The 26,657-nt window shown below is 38.9% G+C and overlaps 1 protein-coding gene across 6 annotated transcripts in view; it reads right to left on the minus strand.

Annotated features, from left to right (window-relative positions):
• Window positions 1-3,012: 3,012 nt before the first annotated feature.
• Hif1a (hypoxia inducible factor 1 subunit alpha) overlaps window positions 3,013-26,657 on the minus strand; it is a 49,401-nt gene continuing 25,756 nt past the window's right edge. For 3 of the 6 annotated variants that reach the window (XM_052739590.1, XM_052739594.1, XM_052739591.1), the window contains exons 2-15: window positions 25,446-25,636; window positions 23,666-23,811; window positions 23,500-23,584; window positions 21,339-21,451; window positions 19,809-20,011; window positions 14,116-14,222; window positions 12,591-12,738; window positions 10,703-10,923; window positions 9,837-10,123; window positions 8,808-8,930; window positions 8,246-8,688; window positions 6,120-6,234; window positions 4,917-5,043; window positions 3,013-4,370 (exon numbers count right to left, since the gene is read on the minus strand). In XM_052739590.1, the coding sequence (XP_052595550.1) occupies window positions 4,219-4,370; window positions 4,917-5,043; window positions 6,120-6,234; window positions 8,246-8,688; window positions 8,808-8,930; window positions 9,837-10,123; window positions 10,703-10,923; window positions 12,591-12,738; window positions 14,116-14,222; window positions 19,809-20,011; window positions 21,339-21,451; window positions 23,500-23,584; window positions 23,666-23,811; window positions 25,446-25,636 (2,461 nt within the window). In that variant the 3' untranslated portion in view covers window positions 3,013-4,218. Of the gene's footprint in view, window positions 4,371-4,916; window positions 5,044-6,119; window positions 6,235-8,245; window positions 8,689-8,807; window positions 8,931-9,836; window positions 10,124-10,702; window positions 10,924-12,590; window positions 12,739-14,115; window positions 14,223-19,808; window positions 20,012-21,338; window positions 21,452-23,499; window positions 23,585-23,665; window positions 23,812-25,445; window positions 25,640-26,657 lie in introns of those variants that run through there. The other 3 variants (XM_052739589.1, XM_052739593.1, XM_052739588.1) reach the window with 2 other exon arrangements.

Below are 26,657 nucleotides of genomic sequence, written 5' to 3' on the forward strand. Positions count from 1 at the left end.
GGGCCAGCGGGCGGAGGGCGCGGCGTTTGCATCCGCAGCAGGTAGCACCGTGCTCGCTCGCTTGCCCGGAGCAGGAGTGCCAGGCTCTCTGCCGGCTCGCTCGCTCGCCAGGGTCGGGCTGCGCCGCTCTCAGGCACCTGCCTTTCTCTGCGTTCCGGAAGGCAGCCAAGACGGAATAAAGGAAATTACAGAGTAAGTGGAGATCGGGTGTCTGAGCCGCGTCTTGGATAAAAATCACCCATGGCAGGTAAGAATAAAAACGATTCCCAAATCCCTGAAGGGTGTGAACACAAAGCTCCAGGTGGCGTTTAGAGGAGCGGGTGTGGTAAGGTGTCGCTTTTATATGACAGGGCACTATACAGGATCAGTCTACAGATTGCTCTAACCGGAGAACAGGTTCAAGGCTACGTAAGGGGAAGAAATAAGAGCAAAGTGGTCAGAGCGGACTTGAAACACCGCAAGAGGTTTTTTTTTTTTCCTTTTACCTTTTTGTTGATTCAGCCAGCAGCATGTTTGAGGTTTTATTGAATTAAACTTTAAAGTAAGAAAGGCCCTCCTCACCGACCGTTTCGATACCCGCCTCCCACTCTGCCTTGACATTTCTGCCTTAGAACTTTGAACTTCTCAAACCTCTTATCGAAGCTTGGAGGAGGAAGTTAAGATTGGGAATGGCAATTTTGAGGTTTTTAGCCACGTCTGTTATGCCGTTAATTCCAACAGCTCTGAGAAAGCCACATGCATCTTTCTATAAGCCTTTTATATGTCAAGTACTTTGTCACACCTCTAGTCCCTTCAATGCCTCTGTAGTGAGAGCACCTAAGTTTTGGTTCAAACTCAAACCCAGTAGGAAGCTTTAAAAACACGTTGTTCATCTGTGTCTTGCCATTCCTCTTCCGACATGCCACCTCACTTCTCAAAGTGACAGCCAGCCCTCCATTTTCTACTCTAGACTGTGTCTGCCTTTGTGCTCTTTTTTGAACATTCGGTAATGGGGAATCGGGTATGTTCTGTGGACTGGTGGTTAGGACCGTAGGCTCCGGAGTCACTGATGGCCAGCATCTAGAATGTACAAAACGAGATACAAGCATGAATTCATAGAGGTGCAGAATGCGAGCATTAAGTCTTAGCGTGTGGTACTTAACAGACATTAGGGTCATTTAGAGGCAGACTTTGCCAAGCACTTTAGCAACAGTCAGCTATGGTGATGGGTAACCATGTTCAGTTCTAGGTCTAACAGAGGCACTGATCAAGTGAACAAAATATGGTAATTCCCTTTGCTATCCATACCAGTCATGTATTCACAGCGGTGCCTGAGAACAGGGTAGCAGGGGTGTCCTTGAAGGGAGAGAAATGCTCGGGATACCAGAGCAGGGTTCTAAAGGCACCTTAAAGAAATCCAAGAGGTGGGCAATGCTGGGAAGGATCATCTGACTGTATCTGGAATCTAGGTACTCCAGGTGATTTCTGAGAAACCACATGTAGGTACTTTTCCTTACAGTTCCCTTCTGAACCACTGCTCACAAGTCATTTCCTCAGACTTCTAGTATATATTGACAAAAAATCTACAAATATTTGATAACTGTACATAACTTCAAGTTTTCAACTGAAGCTAATTTATTAAACGTATTTTAAAATTTTTGTGAATGAGGAATAGTAAGCAACCACTTTATTCTAAAATTGTCACCTCTATTACTGTCTGTAATTAAGTGTGGAAGTACGTTGGCTCATGGTATCCGGGGTGCCCCCAACTTTGGATTAGTATTACTATACTGTTCAAAACTGTTATTTGTAATCACAGGTTCATCCTAAGATTAAAAACAGCTCCCTAAGACTTCGCTTTGTTTAGGATTTATACCAAGGCTCTCCACTGGTTATGTAATTGGTCTGTGAGGATATGTTTCTGGGCTTGCTTGGTGCCGTGGTATCCTGTTTGCTTGGTATGCGTGTGAGGCTCCAGGTTTGACCCTCAGCGCCACAGAGATGGTTCTAAAAGACTGCTACCTCCGGTGTGGGGATTCAATGATCTCCTTCCCCAGGTTTTGTTTTGTTTTTTTTTTTTTTGACAGACATTCTCATGTAGCCCACACTGGCCTAGAACTCACTATGTAGTCAAGGCTGGCTGGAATTCCTGATTCTCCTGCCTCTGCTTCCTAAGTGCTGGGATTACAGGAGTTCACTAGCAGTCTCAGATTCCATTTTTTATGTTTAGATCTTCATTGACTTTCTGACTTTTTTAAAAATTAGAATGTGAAAGCAGAACAGCCATATTATAAGAGAAAAACACAGGAGAAAAAGAATAAAGCTGTTTAAAAAATGTTTTTAGAATACTAAAAGAAACACATGATATAGAAAGATATGCATATAGCTGGAAGATATTTGGTGTTTATTTGGAAGTTTCTAAAATTCACAATCACAGGATACTGTTTTCTTTTGACCTGGCAAAGTAAAGAAACACCAGGTAATGTATGATTAGTTGTAAACCACATCTGCATATTAATGTGTCATGTACCCATCTCATTAAAACCAAACCAACCAAGATAATGTTCTAGGACATAGGATGGACATGGGATTCTTTGACCTGCCACCTAAGTACCCTTGGAGCTTAGGGAACTGTCTTATTTCAGCTCTAGCTTTATTTATCTGCTAATGGAAACAGATTAGAAATTAGGAGGAACCTGGAGCTCTTACAACAATATATGATTATGATGTTTCATGATTTGCTTCACTTATTCCATTCATACTGAAAATGCTGAAGTTTTGTGTTTTATATTTTAATAGACTGATAAATTTATAATGGCAAATTTCTAAAAAAATTCTTTACAGTGCAATATTATGATTTGTCATTATTTAACATGACATTTGGGAACACATCATACATTAGATAATGACAATAATGAATGCAGAAATGTACAGTGTAATTTTTATAAAGAACTTAAATTTGTGAGAAATCATTTTATGAGCTGGAAATGTTGAAACAAATGTTATTTAAACATAAAAGCTGACCCAAGGGGGCCTGGTCCACAAAAGATGTTTATTTGATGTAACAAAACAGTACAGTTAGTGTTAGACCCAACCAACCACAAAGAACAAGGGAATGAAAAATTTATACAATGTACATAGAAAAAACAAGATGTTTACTATGACAACTCTATATTCCTAAAATAATGCTTCTAAAAAAAATCACTCAATTATTGAAATCTATATGAAAAAAGGATGTTAATAGCGACAAAGTGCATAAAAGCAAACATCATATTTTGAACAAATTAACATACTAGGCAATTTTACTAACGATGCATGATTTTTTTGTTGTTGACTGTATGCTCAAATGTCTTTATACCAACAGGGTGGGCAGAACATTTATGTTTAATATTAATTACACAGTATTAGCATAAGCTTCCACAACTACATAGGGAACCGTTTTCTTTTGAGCTGGTAAAGTAACTAAAGAAACATCAGATAATTTCTCTGAATTGAGAATTTTATCCAAATAAATGCCACATACCTTCCGGATATATGCATATCTCTCTATATCATGTAAATGGCTTTACCCATATAAAGAAACCATACAGTTTAAGAATCATTATAAGATCAACAGTGTCATGATCCAGGCTTAACAATTTCATAGGCCAAAAAAAATTTCTTCTTAAAAACTAGTTTTATAAATGCAGAATATATTGCATGAGTAACTGCTGGTATTTTTAAGAAAATATATTGTGCAATTGTGGCTACCATATACTGCTGGCAAAGCATTATTTTCATGTAAAACATGAAAAAAATGAGTAAAAAATTTTCAACTGCCTATGATCATGATGAAGATTTACTGCTTTCTTAAAAAATTATATTGGCATTTCATTAAAAATAATTCAATAAGGGACAAACTCCCTCACCAAAAATAAATAAATAAAAAGGTGCATTTTAAATGACACTACTGCAACGCAATGGTGAAAATGCTGAGGGAATGTGAATGGGCTGTGATCTGGCACTAAAAGAACGTAGTAAAAAGAGCATTAATGAAAGCTAAGTAGAAAGGGGATCAAAACTAAACTATCTGAGTTTGTGCAGTATTGTAGCCAGGCTTCTAAAATTAGATATAGAAAATATAAATAGACTGCTGAGCCACCAGTGTCCAAAAATAACCAACAGAAACAAAAAACCCAAACAAACAATAACAATAACTGAACAAAAAAGAAACAACAAAAGGAATGAGATTCTGAAAGCTCAGTTAACTTGATCCAAAGCTCTGAGTAATTCTTCACCCTGCAGTAGGTTTCTGCTGCCTTGTATGGGAGCATTAACTTCACAATCATAACTGGTCAGCTGTGGTAATCCACTCTGATCCATTGATTGCCCCAGCAGTCTACATGCTAAATCTGAAAAACAAAAAGTTACCTAAGTATCATTCAATTGCTTAAACACCTAATATGCAGTAGGTACTAGGTAAAATAAAACACATTTCTGGAAGGAATTTTAGCCTCTAGGGCAAACCCTTAGCTGTGCAAACAAGTAAGTATAATCAAGTTTATTTCTGCTGTTAGATGTTTATACAAAGTCTGTTCTGAAATGCTTAAGCAATTCATTAATCACTGAATTTCAATTCCGAACAGCAGACAACACGCTACTGTACTTCACCCCCCCCCCCCCCTTTTCTTTCCTTTTTCTTTTTCTTGAGACAGGGTTTCTCTGTGTAGTTTTGGTCCCTGTCCTGGATCTCTCTCTGTAGCCCAGGCTGGTCTCAAACTCACAGAGATCCACCTGCCTCTGCATCCCGAGTGCTGGGATTAAAGGTGTGCACCACCGCCCAGCTACTTTTTAATCTTCCTAAGGAACCAAAACCACTGTCACTTGGGGGAAAAGTCCTAAAATATCATATTTAAATTTTTCCTTATGCTGGTTAAGAACAGAAAGAATAAACTAACCAGAGGGTATTAAAATAATTGTCTTTTGCTCCATTCCATTCTGTTCACTTGATTTGCATCCTTTCACACGTTTCCAAGAAAGTGACGTAGTGGGAGCACGGTCACCTGGCTGCTGCAATAATGTTCCCTAAAAAAGAATTAAGTTAATATTTCATATGTTAAATTTTTTACAATAAAAAACCTTGCAGTCAATATACATTTAATAGCAACCAATAAGCCAGATTTCTTAAACAATGCTCAAGAATTTAAATTTTTCTTGTAATAATGTAATTTTCATTTATTCTTATAACAGTATGATAGTTATTTCCTCCCCATTATTGTTAATGTGTTTTTTTTGTTGTTGTTTTTTTGTTTTTCGAGACAGGGTTTCTCTGTGCAGCTTTGCGCCTTTCCTGGGACTCACTTGGTAGCCCAGGCTGGCCTCGAACTCACAGAGATCCGCCTGGCTCTGCCTCCCGAGTGCTGGGATTAAAGGCGTGCGCCACCACCGCCCGGCTGTTAATGTGTTTTTAAATACTTTCCAGTCAATCTGTTCTGACCATAAGCTAGCCTCAACTGTCCTTAAAACATAGTCTTTTTTTGTTTTGTTTTGGTTTTTGGAGACAGGGTTTCTCTGTGTAACTTTGGAACCTGTCCTGGATCTTACTCTGTAGACCAGGCTGGCCTCGAACTCACAGAGATTCGCCTTGCTCTGCCTCCTGAGAGCTGGGATTGCAGGCATGCACCACCATCGCTCGGCTGATAGTCCTTCTTTAACAAACATTTTAGGTTTATTTTTATTTTATGTGTCTGGTTATTTTGCCTGTGTGTGTGTGTCTGGACAGCACATGTGTATGGTGCCAGCAGAGGTCAGAAGAACGCACTGGACTGCTGGACTGGAGTTGCAGAGGGTTGTGATCCAGCACGTGGGTGCTGGACTTTGAACCTGGATTCTTTGGAGCAGTCAGTACTCTTGACTACCAAGCCATCTCTCTAGCCCCAGTGCTTCTGGAGCACGGAAAACAATTTACTGAGAAGAAAACGAGAGTGGCGGTGACAGTGAGGGTGGGGTGATGGGCAACCCTGACTCCCTCCTCTAAACTTATCTGCCATGTTTGGGTTTTTCACACCAGAATCTATTAAATGTAAGTTTAAAAACAAGCCCGAAGATAGCTTTTGAAAAGAAAACTTTAGTATATATTTGGAAGACAACACGCCACTCACACTCACAATTCCCGCTGCTTGGAAAAGGGAGCCATCTTGTTCCATTTTTCGCTTTCTCTGGGCATTCTGCAAAGCTATTATCTTTGGGTTTAGTTCTTCCTCAGGAACAGTATTTCTGGAAAGAAAAAACAAACCATCCTATAGAAGACCACCATTGCTCAGTGGACTCATATTTTGGGGACTACTGAAATATAAGATGACATTCATTTCTGTACAGTATTTTCAATTTATAAATGTTTTAGCAGGACATGGAGCTACATACCTATAATCCCTGTTTGAATCCAGTCTAGCTACATTTTAAGTTTAAGGCTAGCCTGGACTCCACAGTGAGAATCTGCCTCAAAAACAAAACAACCACCAAACAAAATTCATGTTCATTTTAACCTCATTCTAACACTCAAGGATGGACATGACAGGTACTTTGTAACCATTTTATAAATGAGAAACTGAGGCCAGCTGGGTAGTTTGCTCTAAGTTCCACTGCTAATTAATTGTAGCTATGAAGTACATGACGGGCCTTCACATACCTATCTCCTCTACAGTGACCTTTGCACTCTGCTGATTTGGCCTCAGTACTGGCCAATATATCTGAATTATTAGGCAACAGGGAAGTATTATGAAGTCAATTAAGCTTGTTGTATTTGTTTTGGTTTTCCAACAGAAAGCCAAATGGCTAGTCATGACTAACTCTTAATTTTAAAGTATTTATAAACCATGTAGTATATAGGCAAGCTGGCTTAATTTTTTTTTTTTTTTTGGCTTTTCGAGACAGGGTTTCTCTGTGTAGTTTTGATGCCTGTCTTGGATCTCGCTCTGTAGACCAGGCTGTCCTCAAACTCATAGAGATCCACCTAGCTCTGTCTCACAGTGCTGGGATTAAAGGCGTGCGCCGCCACCGCCCAGCTGGTTTAAAATTTTATGCAAGTATGTTATGTTCATGAAACATAATTCATTCTATTACGTAAATATCATCTTGGTTGCACTTCTGTTATATCCATTTATGTGGTGTGTGTGCACACCACCACACTCAGCCTTCGTCTTAAGCTTGTAATTCTGACTCAGCTGCCTGAGAGCCTGGACTAAGGCATTATTACTATACCCAACCGAAAATACTGACTTCATCTAAAGCCCCAAGTCTTTTCCTAGCTCAAAAAAAATGGCAGGCCTGTCCTAGCACTTAAGGTGAAGGGGTGATAAGGGGAACAAAGGTCCACCCAGTTTCAGCGGAGTCCTTTCTTCTGCTATCAGAGGCAGCTTGCTCTGTCTAGGCACAGAACAGAAGCAATCGTTTTTCTTCCATTCACTAATTAGTGAAAACTACTTTCCTGGAGGTACAGCCTCAAATTTAAAACACACCAAATACCATTACATATTATATACAGAAATTCTAAATATTTGCTCAAACATTGATTCATTCCATAGAAACAATATTGTAAGTCATTCTAGGACTCTTGGTAGATCTAAACAAAGCTGCTTTTCTTTTTTTTTTCGACACAGGGTTTCTCTGTGTAGTTTTGGTGCCTGTCCTGGATCTCGCTCTGTAGACCAGGCTGGCCTCGAACTCACAGAGTGCTGGGATTAAAGGTGTGCGCCACCACTGCCCAGCCAGTTTATTTTCTTTATAATAATTATAACACAACAATATGTAATGAAAAATAATATTATGTTTAAGACTCGAAATTATACACAAGCTTTTAAAAAGAAGGCCTGCCAATATCCACATTTACCAATGAGGACTAAACACCACCAGGCTGAGTCTGGAATGGGAAAGAACCATTACCTGAAGGGCTTTTCTTCAGGTGTAGAAGGATCGAAGCAGGGAGAAGTTATTTCCCATTCTGAATGACACACAAAGAAATGCCTGACATTTATAACTTATGGCTGGACTTTATTTTTAGAGGTGTTGGAAGACATCTTTCTGACTTTCTATATTTGGACAATTGATAGGATTGTGTGAGAGAAGTTATAAGGTAACTTGGGCTTTTGAGTGTTTGTTTTAATTCAGACAGTGTATGAACTCTATTATGTTCCTTAAAGCATATGTCAGAAAGATGGCTGTATGTTTAGAAATCATTTAACGTCACATATGTACTAGAACATGACAGAACTATGTTCCATATAAATACCTTTGACTCAAAGTGACAGATACTTTCGGGCTCCTTGGATGAGCTTTCTCTGTGTGTTCTCTGACTCTCTTCCCTGCTCTGTCTGGTGAGGCTGTCCGACTGTGAGGAGCACTGTATGCTGGTGCTGGAGCAGCTGTCGTTTCTTGAGGTACAGGGGTGGAAGGCGGAGATGCAATCAGTATTTTAATGTCTTGCAGAGTGTCCTTCGTCACCGCTTTCACTTCATCAGTGGGGGCAGCGGCGGTGGTGGTGGCAGGTGTGGCGGCAGCGGCAGTAATGGTGGGTTTCTTTAGCTGGGTCTGCTGGAACACTGTAACTGTGCTGACACTTGGAGGGCTAGAGGAACTGCTCTCTAATGGCGACAACTGATCAAAGGAACGCAACTGGAAATCATCATCCATCGGGATATAAGGGGCCAGCATCTCCAAGTCTAAATCGGTGTCCTTTCAAACAATAAATACAAGAGTTTGTATATGACTACATCTTGTAAAAGAAAAACAAGTTAAACCCAGTCACTTCAGACTAGAAATTAATAAAATAAAAAATAAGCAAGGCAACATACCTGAGTTGAAAATGGATTCTTTGCTTCTGTATCTTCGGCAAACAGTTTTTCCACCAGTTCCAACTTGAATACATTGACCATATCACTGTCCACATCAAAACAATATTCACTGGGACTGTTAGGCTGTGAAAGGAATTAGGAGTGTTTACTTTTTCCTAAAGAAATCTCTAGGTTTGCTTGTTATGAAGTTTCAGGCAATAGACATTATAAAAGCTTTATCTAACTAAAAATTATGATAGAAAAATTTGTTTAGTAGGCTGTGGTGGAAGGAGCACACCTCTAATCCCAGCACTTGGGAGGCAGAGGCAGAAGAACCTCTGTAAGTCTGAGGCCAGCCTGGTCTACAGAGTGAGCTCCAGGCCAAAATGGGCTACATAGTAAGACCCTGTCTCAAACAAAACAAAACAAGACCAACCAACCAACCAACCAACATCCCCTCCCCACAAACAAAATTCGTTTATTCTAAAGAATAAAATTCACCAAACAACTGAAGTCCTGCAATGGTACCTGACTATCCAATTAACTAGTTGACATTTTCACTGGACTCTTAAGTGTCTATTCTATTGTGTTAGGAGTTATAGACAAGAGTTTCAATAAAGAATACGGTAGCTTGGTATACTAAGCATAACACTTTGCTTTTTCTCATTTTTCAATAGATTTACTTTTGTAAGATTAATAACAAAATGAATCAAACACTTCTGTGCTGGGCAAACTATGAAAGCAAAGACTATATTCTCCAAAAGGTTTTACAATACTGTATTGCTTAACTTACAGCTGCCCATTTTAATTCCTAACAGTTTACTGCAGAATACAGACTTATCTGTGATTCACTAACCAGGTTACAAAGTTCAGATCTCAGCTGTCCTGTTCCCAGCACAATGTTAATAGGAGAAAGCTCTGAAAAGGAATTGTTCTGGATTTGGAAGCAGCTGTTTGTGACACTCTCAGCCCTGGTGGTGCAACCTAGATATTTCTGTTGGCTTTTGAGATCTATCAGTATCTGGCCTTTTCTTCCATCATGGTACCTACCTCAGGTGAACTTTGTCTAGTGCTCCCATCAGAAGGACTTTCTGGCTGATCTGGAATCTGGGGCATGGTAAAAGAAAGTTCCAGTGACTCTGAACTCGGCTCTAATTTCAATGCGACTTCTTGATTCAGCGCAGGATCAGCACTACTTCGAAGTGGCTTTGGCGTTTCAGAGGCAGGTAATGGAGACATTGCCAGATTTATATTTGTTAATTTTTCATTATTAGAGGGGAACATTACATCATTATATAATGGAACATCTTCAAGTTGTTGGTCTTCAGTTTCTGTGTCTGCAGAGGAAAAATTTCATCAATCCAGAGAACATCAGGATTTTAGTAGTCACAGATATTTTCTATTTTTTATAAAATATTTGATTCGATCAGTTTTCTTTAACTGGAAAGTTTACAGACATTATAGTATGATCATTAAGTCTGAGTTATCTTTTTTGTCCACCATTGACAACTCCTAGGATGTATACCCCCAACGTTTTTATACGATAAAACTTAGCCTAATTTGAAGTAACATTTTCATTTTCATGTTTGCTTTATGGTATGACTGCTTCATTAATCCTTTAGCATTTACCCAATTACACCTACTGCAATTTTACTCTACTGAATGGTGCAGCAGGGTGGCAGGGAGGATATTAGAGGGTATCAAGAAATAACCTTCAGGATACTCTTAACTACAGTTCCCAGCAGAACACAAAAATCAAAGCAGGAAGGCTATCAAATTTCAGAAACAAACAGATTAAACAATACTTTCAAAAGACTATATGCAAACACTTAAGGCAGGAAATGGAGCGGAGTGTAGCTGCACGGAGACAGGAAGCAGCAGACACAGCGGGAGAGGCGGAGAGACTAAGCACCCACCATCGCTGCCAAAATCCAGAGATATGATCGTGTCCCCAGCAGCTGGGGCCAGCAGAGTCAGAGCATCGGGTTCTTTCTTAAGCTTATCAAAAAGGCAGCTGGTATCCTCTGATTCCACTTTGGTGAACAGCTGAGTCATTTTCATATCTGAAGATTCAACTGGTTTGAGGACACATTCTGTTTGTTGAAGGGAGAAAATCAAGTCGTGCTGAATAATACCACTGTCAAAAAAGGAGAGATTAGTATTTGTAAATTAGCACTTGGCACAATGATGGTGAGGGGGACTATGAAATGACCTTGTCACTTAAATTATGCTTTTTATTATAAAAAAAAAAACATTTTAACATTCCTTGAGATGAATAATCTCTCATGCATATTTGTCACATTTCTTTCCCCCCCAGTTCTGGTGATTGATCCCAAGACCTGTGCATGCTAGGTCTTTCTACTATTGAGAAATGTATATTGTTTTTTGTTTTGTTTTGTTTTTTTTTTGGTTTTTGGAGACAGGGTTTCTCTGTGGAGCTTTGGGCCTTTCCTGGGACTCACTTGGTAGCCCAGGCTGGCCTCGAACTCACAGAGATCCGCCTGGCTCTGCCTCCCAAGTGCTGGGATTAAAGGCATGCGCCACCACCGCCTGGCTGTACATTGTTTTAAAACACCAATATGAAAATAAAAATTTAAATGAAATTCACTAAATATTCAATGCATTTGAATTGAAACACCCTTTGAGAATAGTGGTGGCGACAAGAACCCCTGCAGTAAGAATATGAAGGACACAGCAGAGCAATGCATCTGTGCTGATGCACACAACAAAAAGGACACAAAACTACTCTTTAGCATCAACACAGGAGGCATGGTCTACAGATCATCTTAGAATATAATGACAATGACCACAGTCTTTATGAGGGGCATCATTTTCTTGGTGGAAATAATTCCAATGTGAAATAGATAAGCAAACAATGACCATACACTGTGGTCACTCCTAAAATGGAAAAGGATGTTTCATAGAAAGGCAAACAAGCTGAAACTTGGGCTCAAGTAACAAACGTGAGGCAGACTGGGAGAGGAAGAACAGTTTTACATGAAGGCAAAACTCACAAAAGAACTCTTTGGAACGAAGATGATTCTTTGGGATTAGAAGTGGTAAGGCATGGAGTTTGATCCCAGCACCAAAAATATCCCCCCAAGGAGACAACAGAACACTAGAAGTTGTAAGAACAAAAACAATGGCCAAAGTCTCCAGAAGAGGGGTAACCTGGATTTTGGTGGCATCTGTGAAAGTTGTGCTGGAGACTGCTGGCACAGCCCTGCAATCCTACACAGGGCAGCTGCAAATTCAAGGCTGGCCTGGTCTACAGTGAGTTCCAGGCCAGCCAGGCCTACTCAGTGAGACAGGGAAAAAAAAGGTAAAGGGTATGTAACATAAGAAAATGAGCTATCCATGTTAGAGAGCTCTGCCTGGCAATTAAATTAGAATGTTTTGGTAATGTGAGGAGTGACTAAATGGGGTAAAACCTACTGAAATAACTTACAGAGTTCATGAATATAACAAAAGCCCCCATGTCACATATACAATCTGTCACAGTGCCCCCAGGGGAGAGAGTCATTTAACCTTCACAGAACCTTCTTGGCCCAAAGATATTAAGTATCTGCTTAAAACTGAACCACCAGGAAAACAGATCTACAAACTGATTAAAAAAAATGATAAAGTTTTGTGGGATTACTTGAATAGCTGGTTTGGAATGGTGGGATGGAGTATAAATCATAATCCAGTAGAAAAAGGAAAGTAAAAATAAAACTCAATTCATTTTATCTCTTCTTAATAAAGGCACATAAATGTAAAAAGTGTTACCACTTGTTTTTCCAAAGTGTCTCTTCCCAATCTTACCTCACAACATAGTTCACACACACGATGCACTGTGGCTGAGAGTTCTTCGTATTATATATGACAGTTGCTTGAGTTTCAACCCACACATATCCACCTCTTTTGGCAAGCATTCTGTACTGTCCTGTGGTGACTTGTCCTTTAGTAAACACTAGGAATAAGAAAGCATCACAAAGAAAACATAATTGAATTTTCAATCAAATAAGTGTTGAATGTAGATTGTTGGGTTTTGTTTTGTTTCCTTTTTTAAGGGTCTCTCTATGCAGCCTTGGCTGTCCTGAAACTCCCTATGTAGACGAGGCTGGCCTCAAACTCAGAGATCTGCCTGCCTCTGCCTTCCAAGTGCTGGGGGTAAAGGCTTGTGCTGCCATGCCTGACTGGATCATTGGTTTTTGTTTGTTTGTTTGTTTTTTGAGACAGGGTTTCTCTGTGTAGTTTTAGTAACTGTCCTGGATCTCGTTCTATAGACCAGGCTGGCCTTGAATGCACAGAGATATACCTGGCTCTGCCTCCCGAGTGCTAGGATTAAAGATGTGCACCACTGCCACCTGACCTGGTTGGTTTTTTTTTTTTTAAAGGAAGAGATATTTAAATAAGTAGTTTTAACTGTTTGAACTGATAAAGGTCAAACACATCTGAAAGTAAAGCCCAAAGTAAAATTCCTATCTCACTAGAAAAGAATGAAAGCCTGGATTGAGGGCCAGCGTGGCTGCAGTTTCTTTAATGACTTATAGTCAAAATGTCAGACTAGAGACGGATCACAGGGTACATTCAAGAAAATGGTACCATTGTTCCTTAAGTGTCAGAGAACCAAATCACTCTAAAAAAAATTATACTCAGAACATTTGAATGTGTAAGTTTATATCAAACTATAGCCTTGTAGGAATTCATGCAGTCTAAATTAATTACTGAAGAGAATATAGTAAATCAATCACGATGTTATTGTGACTATCCATGCTCTGACTACAATTTAGGCACTCTGTAGTTCAAGGCAAATTACACTAATTCAGTGATATTCAGTATCCTCAATCAAACTGGGAAGTCATGTCTAGGTCCAGAGTCAGTAGGCAAGTGAGAAATTGTGACATTTAACTTACTTTGATATCGTAGACTTCATCCGAGTAAAATTCAGAAATCTAGTATATGTCAAGGGTGTCATGAGTATACTAATCCCATTCACTGATTTATGAACAAATGCTTTTTGACTACCTTCTACTGATCAACCACTGATTTCAGTATATAGGTATGTAGGTCAGATACTATAATAGTTGACTTGTATTTGTCTCTGTGTTTAAAATGCCAGGGAAGCTTTATGTATTATTAAATGACTTTATTTATTTATTTATTTGCTAATATCTGTAACAAAACAAAACAATTTAATGATCACGACATCTTATGAAAGGGCTGTTGAACATTCTTGGTCTAAGGAGACTGGGTAGTAACTTTAACTAGAACGTTAGAGGTACAAACAGCAGAGACTGCAGGACTGACGCAATGAGACTATCTCCTTGAGTTCTACGGTACTTACTGTCATGATGAGTTTTGGTCAGATGATCAGAGTCCAAAGCATGGTAATATTCATAAATTGAGCGGCCCAAAAGTTCTTCTGGCTCATAACCCATCAATTCAGTAATTCTGTTTAAAAAAATTAAAGATTATTTTTCAATTAATAAGTTTACAACTCACCCCTAACAATTCTGTACTTCAGTCAGGTGGTGGCAGCACACACCTTTAATCCCAGAACTCAGGAGGCAGAGGCAGGCACATCTCTGTGAATTTTAGGGCAGCCTGGTTTACAGAGAGAGTTCCAGGACAGCAAGGACTATGCACAGAGAAACCATGTCATAAAAAACAAACAAATAAAACCAACAAACAACTCCCCCTAAAAAACCCAACCAAAATAAACAAAAATCCCAATTCTATACTCAGTATAATAGTGAGCCTTTCCATGTCATTTAGATCCATCCTTGATATTTGACTCTTACCCTTTTACCCAAACTCATGACCTATTTTTTTAAAAACATATTTCATTATTCATACTATTGTATCAAAACAGGGTATTAATAAATCTTAATAAGCTTGGCAGTGGTTAATCCCAGCTCTTGGGAGACAGAGGCAGGCAGATCTCTGTGAGTTTGAGACCAACCTGGTCTACAAAGTGAGTTCTAGGACCGTCAGGACTGTTTCACAGAGAAATCCTGTCTCGAAAAACAAAAATCTTAATAATGCTAAATAAGTTCCAAAATACAGTTGACATCTATAGCAGTTTATTTTTCATACAGCCAAATTATTCACCTTATAATTTTTAGGTCCATGGCAAGGACCTAAAATTTTTAGGTTCATCCTCACTTTAATACCAACTATGAAATTTCACTATCATTAAGCCAAGGACATCCATACTAAATGGAAAGTAAAGGAATAACTATTACGATGTTTTAGAAGATAACTCTTTACTTGGTTTCCTCATTACTAAGAACCAAGTGTTAAGATTATTTGGCTGAGATTTCAAAGGGCTTTAAAAAAACAAAATAAAACTTGAGTTGCAGGTAAAAGATACTCATATGTCCAAAAAGCAAACAAAAAGAAAACACCTAATTAGAGAATGGGCATAAGCAAGGTATCTTTGTTCATAACAGTATGTTAAATAATATAGCTTGCAGTTTAAGATCTGTCATTTACTCTAAAACCAAAAAAACACATTTATTAAAACATAAATCAAACTCACTTTCAAAACAGGATATACCAAAACAATCAACACTAGATGGCAGCATTACAAAGGAAAATAAACTATGCTTTAAAAATATATGTCTTCCCCTCCATCCCAGAATGGTAGCAGGGATTGGATCTAGAGCAGTGGTTCTCAACCTTCCTTATGCTGTGACCCTTTAATACAGTTCCTCATGTTACGGTGACTCCCAATCATAAAATTATTTTCGTTGCTACTTTATAACTGTAATTTTGCTGCTGTTATGAATTGTAATGCAAATATCTGTGTTTTCCGATGGTCGTAAGGCAACCGCTGTGAAAGGGTTGTCCAACCTTTAAGGGAGTCATGACCCACTGGTTGAGAACCACTGATCTAGGGATTCACAAATGCTAGACAAAGGCCACCTGCCCTCCCTTTTGTGCTAGTGGTGACAGAACCAAGGACCCTATGCATACTAGGTTTTCTGGTTAAAATGTTTTCTAGGAACTTCTTGCTCTATAACCTCAGAGTCAAGACACAGAAAACATTTTGTCCATTTTTTTTTTTTTTTTTTTTTTTTGGTTTTTCAAGACAGGGTTTCTCTGTGTAGCTTTGCGCCTTTCCTGGAACTCACTTGGTAGCCCAGGCTGGCCTCGAACTCACAGAGATCCGCCTGGCTCTGCCTCCCGAGTGCTGGGATTAAAGGCGTGCGCCACCACCGCCCGGCCCATTTTGTCCAATTTTAGGAAAATCTTTACATCACATTTCTAACATCCAGGGCCACAAAAATGGGCCAGCAGGTAAGGCACCTGCCACCAAACCTGACAGTCTCTGGGACCCACATGGTGGAAGGGGAGAACCAACCCCCACAAACTGTCCTCTGACCTCTACCTTTGTGCTGTGGCCCACATGAGCCCACATATATGCACCCACACACTCAGCCATAAAAATCTGAATTGCTCGTATATTGTTTTATATACTTAAAATAAAATTCCCACAAAAATGAAACACTAAAACATTCATGTTTCTGTCACTGTTCTAACCTGTGGGCAATCTTCTGGCATACTTGCCACACTATTTATGAAAGAGGGTGGTAAACACAGTGATAAGTACCTGTTCTAGGAATGAGAGGAACTACACTCCTTGTCCAAGAGAAGAATGGTAAGGTGAGGGACAGATCCTTCAAGGACATGTATGAATTCGGTGTAGAAGAGTGTCGAAGAGAAGTTTGCAAAAACCATTCAGGAAGAAGCTATAGCACAGAAATAAATGCATGGGATAGGTGGTGAAGAGTCTGGTGTGGCTAGTACAGGCAGTGGAGAGAAAGGATTCAGGAGATGAAGGTAAGAGGATCAGATAAATGGAGATTATGTTTGCTTAGTCTTAGGATGCTTTGACTCAACCACACGCCGACCAGTGAGTGTTTCTAGTCTGAGGAAAGCCGACTGCTAACGAATAGGATACTGAGAAATCAAAACAGAAACACCAGTTTTCTTGGCAGGTTGATTTTGTGTATGTTGGAGGACACAAGAGAAAATAAACACGTTTAGAGAACTACATAGTAATTCAGTACCAAAAGAGGGCAAGAGGTCCAGAAAACTATTTTGTTTAAATAGTTTGTTTAAAATGTTTAAAACATTTTAACCAGAAAACCTAGTATGCACAGGGTCCTTGGTTCTGTCACCACGAGCACAATTATTTTGTTTTGGTGGTAGATATTGAACCCCAGGCCTTATATATGCTATGCAAGCAAGTATAAGTTACCTCTCCAGTCCCTAGAAAGTACTTTTTCTTTTTTTTTTACTGGATTAGGAAATTTGTTTTCTAAATGAACTATATAGTATGTCATTCATTTACAATATGCATCTTAAGGGGAGGAATCATCATTTCTATGAACACAGCAAATGTTCAAATCAATGTGCCAAGCGATTATACACAGACATTACTAAGTAAAATAAACAGCTCTTTGTGGATGTTAGAAATTTAAAACTTCATTACATTTTATTTATTTGCTTTGTGTGAGTGTATGTGTGTGTGCCACAGCATAAAGGTAGAGGTCAGAGGACAGTTTGTGGGAGTTGGTTCTCTCCTTCCACCTTATGAGTCCCAGAGATTGAATTCATGTTGTCAGGTTTGGTGGCAGGTGCCTTTATCTGCTGGCCCATCTTGATGAACCAGGATGTTAGAAATGTGATGTTTTCCTATGCCTTGATTCTGATGGGTTATAGATTCAAGAAGTTCTTAGAAAAGAAATTTAACAAAAAAACAAGAGTCTCCTTGTGTGAGTTATCGTTAAGCTTTTAGTCTTCTAACTGATGTCATGATCACTGCGTTAATTTTCTGATAGAACCAGAGGGGAACGCCACCACCTTTCTTGTTTTGACTATTTTGCTTTCCTTTATCCCCAGACTGCCCTATTTTCTGCTACACAAGTTTAAAAATAAAGGGGATGGGAATTTTACTTCCACCACACTTTTGCATGCTGGCAATAAACACCATAAAACAGTTCTTAGTTTTTCTCTTCCTTTTATTAAAGTTGACACCAGCAGTAAGTGTACTGGACATACAACAAATTTCTAAAGGCCTTGCAACAGATTTTTGAGGTCTGACCCTTCTAGATTAGGATTGCCAGTTTGACATCAGTTAAATACCCAAATTCCAAGCCAGAACAGAATCCTATGTTGTGTGATCTTAGTCAGTGCTCTGCTAACATTTCTTTGTCTAAAGCATGAGGAATTATAGTTATCTAAATGCTAAGAACTTAAAATTGGTGTTTCCATAAAATCGTTAGATAACTATCTCAAGTAGGAGGTAAGAAAGCTATGTATTTGCTGGGTGTGATGGCGCACACCTTTAATCCCAGCACTTGGGAAGGAGAGGCAGGCAGACCTCTGTGAGCTGGAGGCTAGCCTGGTCTACACAGTGAGTTTCAGGACAGTTAGGGCTATATAGACTCTCTCAAAAAAGCCAAACACCAAACAAACAAACAAAAAGCAAGAAAGTGATGTAGAAGAACTGACCTAGGCACCAGCATCAGAATTTCAGGTGGCTACAGACTCTATGCCTCTAATCACAGGCTATACAGCTTGTAGCAGAGAGACCAACAAGGCAGCAACAGAACAAACACTATGACAGAAGCACATACAAGAATGCTGCCTGAGACGCTGTTAGGTGAGTGAGTGAGTGCAAAGGCACTAGACCTTAAAAACGCACACGTAACTCTTGGTTATAAGCGGTTGCGGCCGTATCCAGATGAGTGATTCTCCCACCTCCTGGCTAATTTGGAGAACTGAGAAAGGACCAGACTGTAAATACGTTTAGATTTAACTGTAAACCCTTTCTCTTTTTGAAACAGACTATGCAGCCCCGACTAGACAGGAGTTCATATGTAGTCCAGGCTGGCTTTGAACTTTTGGTGACTTTCCTGTCTCAGCCTCCCAAGTGTTGAGATCATAGACACAAACTACCACACCCAGAATGTACAGTACCTTTTGATAAATAAAAATCTTCTTCCCACATATTGCTACAAGAAGCAATTGGTGCATTTCTAACAAGAGAATGGCATGATCTGATCCTGGATGTAAGAGTAAAAGGGCACAAATCTGTTGGTAGAAATGCAGCTCACGAGTTTACGGCAACAACTCAGGCCAAAGGTAATGAAGTAAAGAATTCAATGACAAGAGCACAAAGGTAGATAGAATGATGAGGCGAGACAGTTGAACAATGCATTTACAATATTTAGAGACCAACTAAGTGTAGTTTGTGGTAAAGGTTAGAGTCAGGTATCAATAGTGCTATGTCGACAACACTAGGCATCACAAGAGGAGCAGCAATTTGTCCGGCTGTCTGGGAGCAGTAGTGGTGCAGTTCAGGAATAGAAGTATTTATTTCATTATACAGGAAGTGATCAGACAGAAACACTCAGTTGGCAATTACACACAAGCAGTAACAGATTTGGGAAATGGTGACAGGAACCACGGGTGGAGTTGAAGGTGCTCAAGAACACATAGGTTAAAGACCAAAATTTTGTTGCCTACTCTACATAAACTTTACATCTTTGAAATTTACATTCTCAATTTAAGCAGGATTCCCTAAAGCAAAAGAACATCATGGTTTTTGTGGTGGCTTGCAGTAGCAAGGCAGGAACTCAAGGCCTTTTGCATGCTGGACAAGCAATCATCTCTGACCTACATCCCTAGCCCTTTAAAATATTTTTGTAAGACAGCTGACTTTGAACTCACCTTCCTCTTGCCTCAGTCTCCCAGTGCTGAGATGACAGGAGTGTGCCACCAGATCCAGCTAAAATCTCATCTTAACAGATTTGCATAATACTTGGCAGAGTATTTATAGTACACAGTCAATGTTTAATAAATGTGTGAATTTACAAACCTAATCTTATGTTTTTGTGTCCTGGATGCATCTTTTTACTCAGCTTCATGAACACTTGCAATGTACCATTAAGTTTTTACTATAGTGAGTATAAAAAGGCTACAGAGAAATTTAAATTTTAAAAGTATAAAATAGGATTAATTTACCTTTCATCACAGTAAGAAAATTTCATATCCAGGCTGTGTCGACTGAGAAAAGTCTTGCTGTCTAAAGGAATTTCAATATTTGATGGATGAGGGATGGGTTCACAAATCAGCACCAAGCATGTCATGGGTGGTTTCTTGTACCCACACTGAGGTTGGTTACTGTTGGTATCATATACGTGAATATGGCCTGTGCAGTGAAGCACCTATGTATGAGCAAGAAAACAAGTGGTTACCTTTTTTTTTTTTTTTTTTTTTAAAGGGGGAAAAGAGAAATGCAGGTCAGTAGTTGAGTTTGACCTGACAAACTGTGATAAAAGTGTCACAACCATCTGTAACTCTAGTTCCAGAGGATCTGATGCCTTCTCATCTCTTCAGGCAACAAGCATACATGTATACACTGATATACATGGAGGTGAACCATTCATGCACATAATAAAAAACGAGGGCTCACTTATAACCCAGACTATGGATCTAATGCCCTCTTCTGGCCTTCGCAGGCACTGCAAGCACATGGCACACTTTCATCCAAGTAAATCTCACACACACACACACACACACACACACACACACACACACACACACACACACACACACCAACGGGAAAAAAAAATTATACATCAGTCTTTATTTATGTATTTTTTAAAAAAGGCCTCGGGCTGGGGATTTAGCTCAGAAATATAGCGCCTGCCTAGCAAGTGCAAGGCCCTGGGTTCGGTCCTCAGCTCTGAAAAAAAAAAAAAAATAAAAAAAAAAAAATAAAAAGCCTCCTTGTGTAAGTCTGGGCTGTCTTTCCTCCTTCACTCATCATTGATTTTTCTGTGATGACTATGGTTCAGTACTGAACAAGGAAATTAAACAGTGATGGATAGAAAATTAAATTAAAAAAAAAAAAGCCAACTGACTTAAGTTAGCTTGGTATAGGAATACCATATTTCCCATAACTTAAGTTCATATCTCAAACTGGCGAATTACTACACTGTTTAAATGGAGATCACACACACTGGATGCAAGCAAAAAAATACAAAAGGGAACAATAATTTCCTCCTCATCATTTTTTTTTAAATTTATTTTTATTTTATGTGTGTGAGTGTTCTGCCGCATGTATATGTGTGCACTGTGTGTGCACCTGGTGCCTGAAGAAGAGGTCAGAAAAGAATATTGGATCTCTGGAATTGGGAGTTATAGACAATTGTGAGCTGACACATGGGTGCTGGGAACCAAACCAGGTCCTTGACAAGCAAGTGCTCTTAACCACTAAGCCATCTCTCCAGCTCCCCCTTATATCTCTTAAATTCTTTAGAGGGTTGAGACAAGGTAAAGTTCATTTTGTTTTCTGAGGCAGGGCTTGCTGCGCTTCCCTGGCTAGCCGGGACCTTGCTGTGCAGACAAGGCTGCCTTCAAACTCATAGCAGCCCCTGCTTCCAGGTGCTTGCTAGGGTCACTTTCACCACTCTGGTGAAAGTTCTTGATACCCACAGCATGTAAGCGCATGGAGTTTTCTATAAATCAACGCCCACTCAGCTTCCTTACCTTCCACGTCGCAGACTTTATGTTCATTGTTCTCCCCCGGCTAGTTAGGGTACATTTCATTCTGAGAAAAAAGCTTCGCTGGGTGTTTTGTTCTTTACCTTTTTTCACTGGGCCTAATGAAAGCAAGAGACAAAGTTTTAAGTCATAGCTAAACATAGAAATTCGTTACACTAAGAGTAGCAAGGTGACAACCTCAGCATTAACACAACATTTGCTCCCTTTCCACCCACTTCAACACATCCATCAGGTCTGACAGCTCCACCCTGGGCAGTGTTTATAAGACCACAGAGAGTCCTTGAATTGCAGGAGGAGAGTCTACACTTTACATGACTACATGACTGTTACTCATCTGTGCTGGTGTAAAGAAAATATGAAAATGGTATGCGTTTGCCCTAAGTGTGCTTTCAGTATATAAACATGTCCCCCTCCCCCACAAAAAAGAACTTGAATAAATACTTCATGTCCTTTACCAAATTTGATAATTCAATTTTGAATAAGCAGCAATGTACTTATAGAATTTTAAAAATATCAACTTACCTTTTGGTAGTAAATAGCATCTGTGTGAAACCCAGACAGAATGTTTTATAGTTAGAGAAATCATGCCATAGTAGTACTCTTAGCACTCAGAAGGTTTAAGGAGGCTGGAGAGTTCTAGGCCAACCTGAGCTACACAGTGAGACCTTGTTTAAATTTAAAGTTATAGAAATGGGGATTGGGAATGTTGCTCAATGGAAGAGCACTTCCTTAGCACATACACTGAAGCCCTGGGTTTGATTCCCCAGTACTACCAAAAGAAAAGTCACAGAAATAAAGCAGGAATAAATCAATTCAAGTCTCTGTAGCCTTATGCCAAACCTTGTAACTAAAAAATGAGATTACATTCAGATGACTGTGGAATAGCATCTTGATTTCCTATTTTTATTGCTTAGTCTGGTTCAAAACAAATGTTTCATTTATATGAAATGCCCAGAAAATGTGGATTAGAGGTTGCTCAGGGAGGTATAAGGAGATGGATGATATAATTAGTCTACAGGGAGTCCTAGGCCAGCCCTGCCTATATAGTGAGACCCTGTCTTAATACACACAAACAAAATAAAAACAAGTATTTTTTTTAAATAAAATTATAGGTATGGTGGTGGTTGGCCTATGTCTATGAATATATTAAAAATCATTGAAATCTATCAAATTTAGGGTACATTTAGGGCATATAAAACTAAGATCTTAGAAAAAAAGCAAACACAAAATACTCATTATTCAGGATCTAATGTGTATACTGTGAGTGATGCAAAGATGAATAATTTTAATTATTCATTAATTAAATGATTATGAATGCCTTTAAGCATGCAATAGATACAGTAGGGTCAATAGCAATACAATGTAAAGTAGTCAAGGCTTAATAAGAATGCTTGAAAGAGAAGAGACTAGATCCTGCCAGAAGGAATCAAAAAAAGAGACAAGTATACTGTGTAAGAAGACACAAGTGTGTAAAACTTCAACTTCTGCCTCTGTAATCCAACAAGTACTTCACAAAACTCTCAAGTGTTCCAGGCCTCTCTCACTACTTTTGTTAATATGTAAGCATCCATAGCACAATACTTTTGTTTTTGAGACAGGTCTCACTCTGTAGCCTTGGATGGTTTGAAACTCGTTACATAAACCAGGTTGACCTAGAACTCAAAAGATCTGCCTGTATCTGCCTCCCAAGTGCTAGAATTAAAGGTGAGCACCACCACATGTGGGCCTTCCAACTAGTCTTAAAAGTCCTGGTCAACTCCTCCCATCCCCTTTTGGACATTGAGAAAGCCTGAACCCAAATTGCCACTGTGTTTTCAATAATTGTCTAAAATCCTATTACCTGTCATTTGTATTATAACTTCTTGCCTTAATACTGTATTTTCATTTATAACTGTCTTGGTCTTGGTTTTTTTTTATTTATTTTTCCATCTTGTCTACTCGTGTGTGTAATTACCTATTAATTCAATGAGTTTTAAAACTTTTTTGTTAGTTTTCTAAAATGTAGAATAACAGTTTTAACAAAGAACAGTATTAACATTAAATGTAAAATAACATTCTTAAATCAGTTCATTACCAAAAAGATAAAATTAGTCTGACTGAAAAATCACCTGTCATATTAAATCAAACAATAGATTTTTCTTCTCACCATTTCTGTGTGTAAGCATTTCTCTCATTTCCTCATGGTCACATGGATGAGTAAAATCAAACACACTGTGTCCAGTTAGTTCAAACTGTAAACACATTAAAAACAATTAGATCTACATCATATAATCAAAGTACCCAGAAGGGCTCTTCACATATGAGGACTTTACCTGAGTTAACCCCATGTATTTGTTGACGTTATCAGAAATGTAAATCATGTCACCATCGTCTGTGAGCACCATAACAAAGCCATCCAGGGCTTTCAAATAGAAGCAGTTCATCTGTGCTTTCATTTCATCTTCAATGTCCAGATCACCTACAAGGGCACAAGAGGGAAGAAACAAAATAAGGCTTTATCTCAGGTCCTTTTAAGTATCTACAGTACATATATTTATTTCTGTATATTTTTTTGGGATTTTTTTCCAGTTGTTTTACATAACTTTAAAATAAATTTGCAAACAGGCAAATCCCTAGGGGAAAAAAAAGATTATATTTTTAAAAAAAAGACAGGCACGGCTTTATACGCAGCACTAAGGAGAAAGAGGCAGGTGGAACTCTGTGAGTTCAAGGCAGCCTAGTTTACATAGCAAGATACAGACCAATCAGGGTTACAAGGTGTCGCCCTGTCTTAAAAAAAATGGCGGGGGGTGGGTGTGGGTGGAGGGGCGATAGGTACAACAGGAGGAAATGGAGGAAAAATGTCAATATCTTGAAAATGTCTATGCTGTGGGATGGTCTATATGTCAAGTGTGTTGCTGATTGATCAGTAAATAAAACACTGATTGGCCAGTGGCCAGGCAGGAAGTATAGGTGGGACAAGGAGGAGAATAGAGCTGGGAAGTGGAAGGCTGAGTCAGAGAGACACTGCCAGCCCCCACGATGAGAAAAAGCATGTGAAGATGCCGGTAAGCCACGAGCTACGTGGCAAGGTATAGATTAATGGAAATGGATTAATTTAAGCTGTAAGAACAGTTAGCAAGAAGCCTGCCTGGCCATACAGTTTGTAACCAATATAAGTCTCTGTGTTTACTTGGTCGGGTCTGAGCGGCTGTGGGACTGGCGGGTGACAAAGATTTGTCCTGACTGTGGGTCAGGCAGGAAAACTCTAGCTACATGTCTAAATGAAGCTTTAAAAGCTAGTAAGAAAAAGGATGCTGTCATGTGGAAGAATGGAGAATATGTTCTAGAGGATGAAACAGTGACAACTTTATTGGGTTATAATATCTATTCACTAATCATGCTAATGTACCAGGAGCTATAGAGTTATATTTGCATGTTTAAAAATAAAGGGCAAACCAAAACAACTTACAGTACAAAAAGGATTATTCCCACGGGTAACTAAGAAAATCAAAGCTTGATTAAAGGAATAAAGAATAGTGAAAAGATTTAAAGTATACATATCACAGCATAATTAGGTACTTTTAAAAAGTATTGTGTGGGGGCCATGCTGGAGAGATGGCTCAGCAGTTAAGAGCACTGGCTAATCTTTCAGATAAGCTGGGTTCAATTCTCAGCACTCACAGCTGTATCTCCAGTTCCAAGGAATCTGACATCCTCTTCTGGCCTCTGCAGGCACTAGGCATGCAAATGTTGAAGATAAAACACCCACATATATTTATATATATAATATATACATATTGTGAGGCCACAGAGATGACTCCAGTTAAGAATGCTTGCTGCTCAATCAACAGGACCATATTTTGGACTCCAGCACCCACAACATAAATAAATACCTGTAATTCCCGCTCCAAGGGATCTGACACCCTCTCTGGCCTCCAATGGCACCTTCATGAACATATTAACATGCACACACATGTGCGTGAGTATGCATGCACACACATATACACAATAAATCTCTTAAAAAGAAAGCATTGTGGTCACCTGCTAAAAGTATTTCTAGATGTTTTTAACTTCTAATTTTTTGGTCTATTATGTTCTTGTAGAACTCACCAGCATCCAGAAGTTTCCTCACACGTAAGTAACTGATGGTGAGCCTCATAACAGAAGCTTTATCAAGATGTGAGCTCACATTGTGGGGAAGTGGCAGCTGATGAGCAAGCTCATAAAAAACTTCGGACTCTTTGCTTCGCCGAGATCTCGCTGCATCTCTAGACTTTTCTTTTCGACGTTCAGAACTCATCCTACTTAACAGAAAAAAGAAAAAAAGAAAGAAAAGAGACAAGAATGCATATGTTTGTCTAAACTTGAATAAAACTAATTTTGCATTTTCCTGTGTACTGTATAAAGATTAGAAGAAGGCATGTAATTATATAAGACTTGTGTGGGAGATGAACAAAATTTTATAAGATAGCTATACAAATTTTGGATCACTGAAAACATAATAAATTCTGTTAAGATGTCCAAGCTTTAAACATTTCCAAAGCAGATGCTTTCATCCCCAAATTTACAGTAGTCTGTATATATCTAATGCCTCACAGTCATTCCAGAGTATTCTCAGCATAGAGAAACCCTAAGTAAGTTTGAAGAAACTAAAGTTGGACATAATAACTTGAAAACAGGTAATAATTTTATGGGCAGTTTAAGATACTAATAACTATTCATAATTTGATTTGTTTCTTTTGACATCAATACTTTCCCACATACTCCCTGACCATGGGATTTTATATTAGCAGCTATAGCAAGCTATCACTTTCAGGTTGCCTATTCCTTAATAATGGATACCAAAGAAATGCAGGAATGTGGAAGAAATAAAGATGCATCATAATACCAACCCATGAGGGTGCTAGTAAAGGTAATAGAAGCATCAACACAATAAATGATACATATTGAGGAATCTTCCAAAAACAATTTTGTGTTGTGGAATATTAACTAGGCAAATAAATGTTACTTTTGTTTATGCTGTGGAATATTACTTTAACTATGTGAAGGCATGTCACATTTATATTAACTCTCCATGTCATGATTTGTGAGTTGGCTGGTGGCTCAAAAAAACACAAAACAAAACAAAAAACCCTGGTCCAATTTGTTTAAGTCATATCAAGCAGAGCTGTCTTCCTTTGCTCGCCTGCCTAGCAACAAGCTCTTCTTACTTGAATTGAATGTCAGGCTAAACCTGGCTCTGTTCTTAGCTGCTCCTGTAAGCCTGCCACTATCAAATATTAATCTAAACGAGGTGCTTAGTTATCTCCTAACAACCTATAA

The sequence above is a fragment of the Peromyscus californicus genome, unplaced genomic scaffold (genome assembly GCF_007827085.1).
Source record: "Peromyscus californicus insignis strain IS unplaced genomic scaffold, ASM782708v3 Scaffold_15__1_contigs__length_86483966, whole genome shotgun sequence".
Lineage (NCBI taxonomy): Eukaryota > Metazoa > Chordata > Mammalia > Rodentia > Cricetidae > Peromyscus > Peromyscus californicus.